The 8,547-nt window shown below is 36.4% G+C and overlaps 1 protein-coding gene across 1 annotated transcript; it reads right to left on the bottom strand.

The window, feature by feature from the left end:
- Positions 1–2,723: 2,723 nt before the first annotated feature.
- LOC107560806 (snaclec 27-like) lies at positions 2,724–3,452 on the bottom strand. The gene has a single exon (XM_016245071.1). It carries the CDS (start codon positions 3,450–3,452, stop codon positions 2,724–2,726), a length of 729 nt encoding a protein of 242 aa, XP_016100557.1.
- Positions 3,453–8,547: the final 5,095 nt, after the last annotated feature.

The raw sequence follows: 8,547 nt of genomic DNA, 5'->3' as shown, positions 1-8,547 counted from the left end.
ACTCTTAAAGTAAATTTGGGTGGGCTGTCTTCGGCCGTGAAACCGTGGGTGAAAAATTTGGGCGTTGTGTTTGATGAATCTTTGAAATTCGATAAGCAGATTAATTATGCTCCAGCTTGACTTTTATCAAAAATAAAGACTTTTCTTTCTTTTAGAAATTTTGAAAAAGTAATCCATGCCTTTATTTGTTCAAGGTTGTTGGGATTAGTCATTCAGCTATGTCCCGATTACAATTAGTCCAAAATGCAAAACTTTTAACGGGTGCTCATAAATGGGATCATATTACTCCTGTCTTACGTTCATTACACTGGTTGCTGGTGTGCTACAGAATGGATTTAAAAATTGTACTTTTTGTGATTCAACCAGATCACTCAGCTCATTAAATCAGAGACTCTTGTCGATTCCCAAGTCAAGGTTGAAATGTAGGAGTGACCCTGCTTTTTCTGTAGCTACCCCCAGACTTTGGAATGATTTGCCCATCTCGTTTAGACTGTCACCATATTTGTCTGCTTTTAAATCTAAGTTAAAAACTTTTCTGTTTGATAAAGCATTTAATACTTGAAGCATCTTCTATTGTATATTACTGTTTTTATTATGTTGAAGCACTTTATTTTATGGTACTGTATTAAAATTGTAATTGTTTCTGTTTATATTGTTTGTGGTTTTAGTTATTGTAAAGCACATTGGTGAGCGTGGGTTGTTTTTAATTGTGCTATATAAATAAGTTGTCATTGTCATAACCACAGGTCGAGAGCTGTAGTTCCAACCATGTAAAGCCTTCTACACACTGCATGTTTTTCGGCTGTCCCAGACAAAAGATTGGCATTGTGAAACAATCGTGGTGATTTCTGTGACCATGGCTCCTAAACGGTGGTCCTATATCGTACAGTGGTTCAAAGACAGCCCATTGTCACGGTCTTGCGACCAAAGATAGCCAGCGATCATTTTCGGACAGTGTCAGAAATTCAGCACGATAAGCTATGAGCCATGTTTACTGACCAGCCAATAAAAATGCAACATGAAATGATTGATCAATGCGACATGGCACTAAAACTGCTTACCTCAAACTCTTTTAACTTCCTATTTCACAGCTTCCACTTTTTTTCAGCAAACATAAAAAGTACAACTTTTGCCAAACTGTGCTTTGTCATGCTCTTTTTGTTTACCACTAGCACATGCTAATGACATTTTATTCTTCAATTGTAACAAAAAGTACAAATCACTAGTCTCATCATCTTACAGTCTGCATACATGTCGTACCCAAGTTTATTAGATCTATGTCACACAGTGTGATTTGTAATGATCTTATAGGATTGTTTAAATCTTGCAGTGTGTAGAAGGCTTAAGTTTGCGAATGTTCATTGGAACTATGGTTTCAGGAATCACCGAATCGATGAACTAAGTTGGTAATGACAGAACTCGCGACCACAGTTGGATAACGATGCTTTTGGGAAATGCACCCCAGAATGGATCATTTAATTTGTGACTGAATCGTTTGGTGGGATTTGTGAACCGGTTTAACAGGTTAATTGAAAAATAATCAGTTTGTTCAGACACTTTTGCATCTCGGAGCAGGTGATGATTTCTTCATTTCATAATAACGAGTAACGATACGATTTATGAAATGTAGTGAATTAAAAAGTATGATCTTCTTTGGAATGTAGTGAAGTAAAAGTAAAAGTTACTCAAAACAAAACTACTCCAGTAACGTAGGCCTACAGATACTTAAAAAGTGTACCACTGGCGTTTTGTAATGAACTTGTTCTTATACAGTATATACATACATATATATTTCACAATTAATTAAATAAACAAATAAATGTATAAATGAATGAAGGAAGGAAGGGAGGAAGGAAGGAAGGAATATTAAGAGGTTAAAATAGGAAAATTTGTAATATATTTAATAAGCATATTTATTTAGGTAACATGTAAAATAATAAAATATATTCAATATAAGTGTAACGGACAGGGCGTGACATTGAAGGTATAAAGCCAAATGTGAGCTTTATTAAAACAGATAGTAGTCAAGACAGGCAGAGTCCAACACCAGCAAACAACAGTATCCAAGGCAAGGCAAAGGAGTAATCCAAAAAACAGGCAAGGGCAGGCAGCAAACAATCACAAAAACAATGAAACAGTCCAAGGTCCAAAACACAGGCAAGGCAAGGCAAAATCATACATGATATGATATACAGTGTATAATTTTAATTGTTAAATGATGACCAGTTGTTACTAATATCAGTGTTCATACTCTTTAATTAGACTAAGTATAAAAAAACTCTGTGCCCTTCTTACCATTTTTATTGTTGAAAACAATCAATCATACTGTATTACAATATTATTATTGTATTATGATACTCTTTTAACGTATACATCTAAACTGTTCTGCTTAATGTACATGTAGATTATGTTCTGGTCTATATTATATTCATTCCTTCTATTAGTTATGATCCAGATGTGTGCAGACTGCTTATGGGTGAAGTTTCTATCAAGTGGAGATGAATTAATGTCTTGTCTGTGATGGAATCTATAATCAGGAGAAGATGAGAGGGTAAGTTTAGCATCAGATGGCAGTTTGCACAAAAACAGTTTTGGATGTTTGTTTAAAACACCAAATTCACATTTAACACAAAATTGTAACTGTTCTTAAGACAAGGGTATCTTAATTTCCTAAAACATTACCTTTTTGCTTTTTCATGAATCAATTTGTTTCAATGTACTTTCTACTGACAAACAAAGCTGAGCTTCTCCTCACAGTTTCTGTGTGTCCAAAGCTTTGTTTGCATGTCCAGGGCTCCACAACGAAGGTCTCTGTCAGGACACTGGGGCTGTTCATTCTGATACCAGGCTGTGTAGTCAAGATCATCTCCACTGACCCAGAACCAGTCCCCTGCTAGAAAGCGCAGACCAGTCCACACATATTCAGCCTGTGTGATTTCCAGTAAAGCAGAATTCATCTTGTCCGCTGTGCTCAGACTTGCCAGATCATTATAATGACTCCTGCAGTATTCCAGAGCTCCTTCCCAGGTCTCTTTCTGACGCACCAGAAGAAACTCTGATACGGTCATACAGAAGAAGGCATATTTAGCAGTGCATTCTGCATCATGTAGTGTCTTATGGAGTTTGCATAGAAAAGCACAGCTATAATTTATTCCTAGCTGACTTATATCCCAGCTAATGTGTGTTGCATTTTCATCTCCTGACCACTTCCAGACTCCTGATTCTGTGTAGAGTCCAACCCAGGCATCAGAAGGCTGATGAGCTGCATCTTCCAAAAACTGCTGTTCCTCGCTCTCATTGGTGAAGGTGGAGAGGTCATGAAAGTAAGTTTTGCAGTAGTCATTTGCAGAATCCCATGTCCTCTCCTCTTTCACAAAGAAATGATGTTTAATGAGACCGGAGGAGCGTCCGTAGAGCTCCATGATTAGGAGCAGAGCGAGTGTCGTCTTCATCTTCATTTTCTGAAGACGTTCTGTGATTTTGTGATAGTGATCAGTTGAAGTTGAGGACAGAACTGTGCATGATGACACTGACTCTCTCTTAAACTGACATACAAACAATGACAAATGAGTGTGATGGTGTGACCAATCACAACACAACTTTACAGACAGAGCAAACAAAACAGGTGCATTTATCCAATCAAAGAAACCTCATAATATTTCTAAGAAAGAAATTGTGGGCAGAGAAATGAGGCATGGAACATGGACTCAAAAACATGTTTTTGGTTTGTTTGTTTGTTTGTTTTTTCAATGTACTTGAAACTAATTAAACACAAGCTTTCAAGATGTTGTCACAATTTCGTTGTGCTCATCCAATTTACATAATCCATTTGAGTTGAGATTGGATAAGTGATGGTTGTTGTTGTTTTAAAGTACCAAACATGGGAACAAGATTTCAACTTTCCATCATGCTTTGCATGGGACTGGATAGAGAGAGTAAATGCTGAAATTAAGTGTTATTTTAAGCATGTTTTTTGCAAGATGACAAAATAGGCAGATGTGTTCATGTTTAATTTCACATTAAGTTAATACTTAAAAGAGTTTCTTCTATAAACACACATGCTGAAAAGAATGCACTTAATGAAAAACAACTACTGTGGAAGTGCCTTGGCTGTAACAGAAATAATTTTCTGCCATCATCAAACAGACAGTGTACTTCTTTCTGTGTAAAAAGCTTTATTTGGCTTGCTAGAATATCTTACTGTTATATAAATGTTTACTTCAAAATAATTGATTCAGTTAAGTTGAGCCAAAATTATTGTTATGAGCGTGTGGTTCTCAGTTGGTTTAAAAATGGTTCTAGATTTGGTTCTCGTCTGAACAGTATACAAATACCAATTAACCAAGCATGGATGAATAAAACATCCATTGCCTTATAAAACAGTTCATGGTGTTGTTAAAATGTGAAATGTTAGTTTTACAGTTTTACACAAATATTTAAATGGAATAATTATTCATAGTTTTGACCAAGTGAATGGCAAACTCAACTCAACAAATTACCAGTATAGTTGTTTAATTAAAAAAAATCACAATCACATATTTTTCAAAGCGTTCCGATATATCACTAAAATCTTTCATCAAGTTGACTTTCTCTTTTGTCATCTTTATTACAGACCAAATGGATTGTTTTTTTTAGAAATACAAATCAGAATTAGTAAAACAAATCTTTAATAGCATCTAAACGAGCAGAAAAGCATTTGCCTTTGAGAATAATGGAGCAGAATGCAAACATTTAATGCAAATATGCAATGGCAACTAAATGCAGAGATGATAAATTCTCAGCCAAGGGCTAAATCAGCTCTACGGCATTTACATTTATTTAGCTTTATATTTAATTATTTAGCAAAGTCTTCAGCAAAGCAACTAACAAATTAGACAAATATAGCACAATGAATTAATCTAGTGTTACCCTGACAAGTGTACAGGAGTAAAATAGAGCAGAAGTGCAAAAAAAACTACAACATTTTACAAATACACAGGAAATTATGTGTCTATCCAAATAAATTTTGTTTAAAGTTTAAACTGTAAAAAAATTAAAATAAAATAAAAAAATAAATATCCTGTCTTTCTATAGCAATTCATTATGTTGAATTTTGTTTCAGTACAATGAATTTTGTTTCAGGAACAAAAACCTTTCTTCATGTAGTATTAGAATCTTGGTGTCACAGTAGCAGTAATTCATGGGTCTCCAACCCTACTCCTGGAGAGCTACCATCCTGCAGATTTCAGCTCCAACCATTATCAAACACACCTGAACCAGCTAATCAAGGTGTTTAGGGTTCCATTATAACTACAGGCAGGTGTGTTGGAGCAGGGTTGAAACTGAAGTCTGCAGGATGGTAGCTCTCCAGGAGCAGGGTTGGAGATCCCTGCAGTAGGTTTAACCAAATAAGATAAATATATAAATGGACTGAATTTGTGTAAAATGGCTTAATGAGGATGACTGATTTGTAGACTTGAGCCTGAAATTAAGCAAATGCTATAGGGAAAAGCTCAAATAAAATAGCATGGATATTTGCATTACATTTACATTCAGAAAATATCATCATGTGTCCCCATGTTACAGAAATACCAGATGTATGTAACAGATCAGAGGAGTGCGTTGAGAGTGCTGAACGTAAGTATGACCAGGAGGACACCCTTCGAGGAGCTGGTTCGGAGGCATTGGAGTATGGCGGGCCTTCCGGTCCAAAAATAAGACTAATAACTTGTTGCAGGAAGTCACTATACTATTGCCAGGAGCTACTGAGTTTGCCACGACTCACCTTCCTCACATGGCGGGTGACTCACTCTCCTCACACGGCGGGCGACTCACTCTCTTCAGCTGGCGACACAAATAAGATAAATATATAAATGGACTGAATTTGTGTAAAATGGCTTAATGAGGATGACTGATTTGAAGACTTGAGCCTGAAATTAAGCAAATGCTATAGGGAAAAGCTCAAATAAAATAGCATGGATATTTGCATTACATTTACATTCAGAAAATATCATCATGTGTCCCCATGTTACAGAAATACCAGATGTATGTAACAGATCAGAGGAGTGCGTTGAGAGTGCTGAACGTAAGTATGACCAGGAGGACACCCTTCGAGGAGCTGGTTCGGAGGCATTGGAGTATGGCGGGCCTTCCGGTCCAAAAATAAGACTAATAACTTGTTGCAGGAAGTCACTATACTATTGCCAGGAGCTACTGAGTTTGCCACGACTCACCTTCCTCACATGGCGGGTGACTCACTCTCCTCACACGGCGGGCGACTCACTCTCTTCAGCTGGCGACTCACCTTCCTCACACGGCGGGCTACTCACTCTCCTCAGCTGGCGACTCACTCTCCTCACACGGCGGGCGATTCACTCTCCTCAGCTGGCGACTCACTTTCCTCACACAGTGGGCGACTCACTCTCCTCAGCTGGCGACTCACTCACTCTCCTCAGCTGGCGACTCACCCTCCTCACACGGCAGGCGACTCACTCTCCTCAGCAGGCGACTCACTCTCCTCACATGGCAGGTGACTCAAGGATAGGTCAATCAAAAATAAAAATTGTCATTAGTTACTTACCCTCTAGTTGTTCCAAACCTGTATGAGTTTCTTTCTTCTATTGAACTAAAAAGATGATATTCTGAATGTCAGTAACCAGACCGTTGACGGTAACCAGTGACTACCATTTTTTTCCCTACTATGGAAGTCACTGGCTACTGTCAACTGTCTGGTAACTGACATTCGAAATATCATCTTTTTAGTTCAATAGAAGAAACTAATAGATTTGGAACAACTAGAGGATAAGTCAATGATGACAGAATTATAATTCAGGTTTAACTATCCCTTGAAATGGATTCTCATGGCATTTTTGTTACCTTTATAAAAAGGCAATTTTCCCCTAACCTTGGCTATCAATTGTTTCTTTCTTCTATTGAACTAAAAAGATGATATTCTGAATGTCAGTAACCAGACAGTTGACGGTAACCAGTGACTACCATTTTTTTCCCTACTATGAAAGTCACTGGCTACTGTCAACTGTCTGGTAACTGACATTCGAAATATCATCTTTTTAGTTCAATAGAAGAAACTAATAGATTTGGAACAACTAGAGGATAAGTCAATGATGACAGAATTATAATTCAGGTTTAACTATCCCTTGAAATGGATTCTCATGGCATTTTTGTTACCTTTATAAAAAGGCAATTTTCCCCTAACCTTGGCTATCAATTTCATGTTAATTAGAATAATTCACTGTAGGGCTTTTACCATTATTTTTTCCACTGCAGAGGAAACAGGATCTGCATCAGAAGTGGCATTTAGACGCATGCATAAAATGTAATATGAATGTGCAAAACAAGCATGAAAAACATTGTCAATACATTTTTTATTTTTCAAAGTGTTCCCAGGCTTTTGACAAGCATGTACAGCAGTAGTACTCATCGAGTGAGCAAGGACTTTGTAGACCAGATGTTACGTGGGTACAAAGTTGCCAAAAACTGCGTGACTAAAACTAATGTAATCTTCCTTGGTTCACCAATTACAAGACCACCAACACCCAGAGAGGCACATCTTCTTAGAGAGAATGGCATAAATGTTCACCAGTGTTCATTCTAACAAAGGGCTATAATTAATGGAAGCCGATTTCACTCAAAGGCAAGCACAACACTATCGAGAAGAAATAACCATGCAGTTCTTACAGAAAATGGGGCAGTGGTACTTGTGAGATCATTTGTCGATGTGGGGCTTGACATAGGCTACAGCTTTATCGATCCAGTTAGCACTGCCAAATTTACCGCGATTAAAGACAGACAAACAGGGACTATTGTCTCTGGGATAGTCAAGGAGAGCTGTATTTTGAGTGAGGTCAAATTAATTAAATGCACTGAAATAAAAACAACTTGTGTTTACTTTAAAAATGTGCATGGAGTACATCATTTACTCTGCATTCAACCGAATAAATGGGAGGTTGATTGAATAGCTGTGTGAATGGTAATGCATGTATATAATGTTATATTGTATACTATGGTACAATAATTTGTATATATTCATATTGTTTATTTATAAGTTGTAACTTTATTTTATTAAGTACACTACGGTGACTGTATGACTTTGAGTTCACACTTGTGGTTTTGCATGTATAAGTCTATTCAGTATGTAAAACGCGTTGTATTGGTCTGTTGATGGCTTTGGTTGATTAGAGTCTATTTAGTGTATTGTTTGAGAAAGTTTAAAGTGCACTGTGGATTTAATTCTTGGCATGATTGTATTGTACAACAGTAGATTATTAATTTTTGCAATATGCATTTTTATTAAGCATTGACAAATAATATTTTTAATTTTTCTATGTGATATGTAATCTGTATATAACATTTTTTAATATTTATATTTGTGTTATATATTTCCAGTTATGTAGTTATTTATAATATGTACAGTTAATGTGTGATACAATGAATGCATGTATGAAATTATTTTACATGAATATATACAGTACATGAATGTTGGAAGAATTAAAAATTCTGTACAATACAATATATCAAATCCACTGTGAAATAAAAGTGCAAGTAATA

Source organism: Sinocyclocheilus grahami, unplaced genomic scaffold, assembly GCF_001515645.1.
Source record: "Sinocyclocheilus grahami isolate Dianchi unplaced genomic scaffold, SAMN03320097.WGS_v1.1 scaffold744.1, whole genome shotgun sequence".
Classification (NCBI taxonomy): Eukaryota; Metazoa; Chordata; class Actinopteri; order Cypriniformes; family Cyprinidae; genus Sinocyclocheilus; species Sinocyclocheilus grahami.
This window is presented reverse-complemented; position numbering and strand designations above follow the sequence as displayed.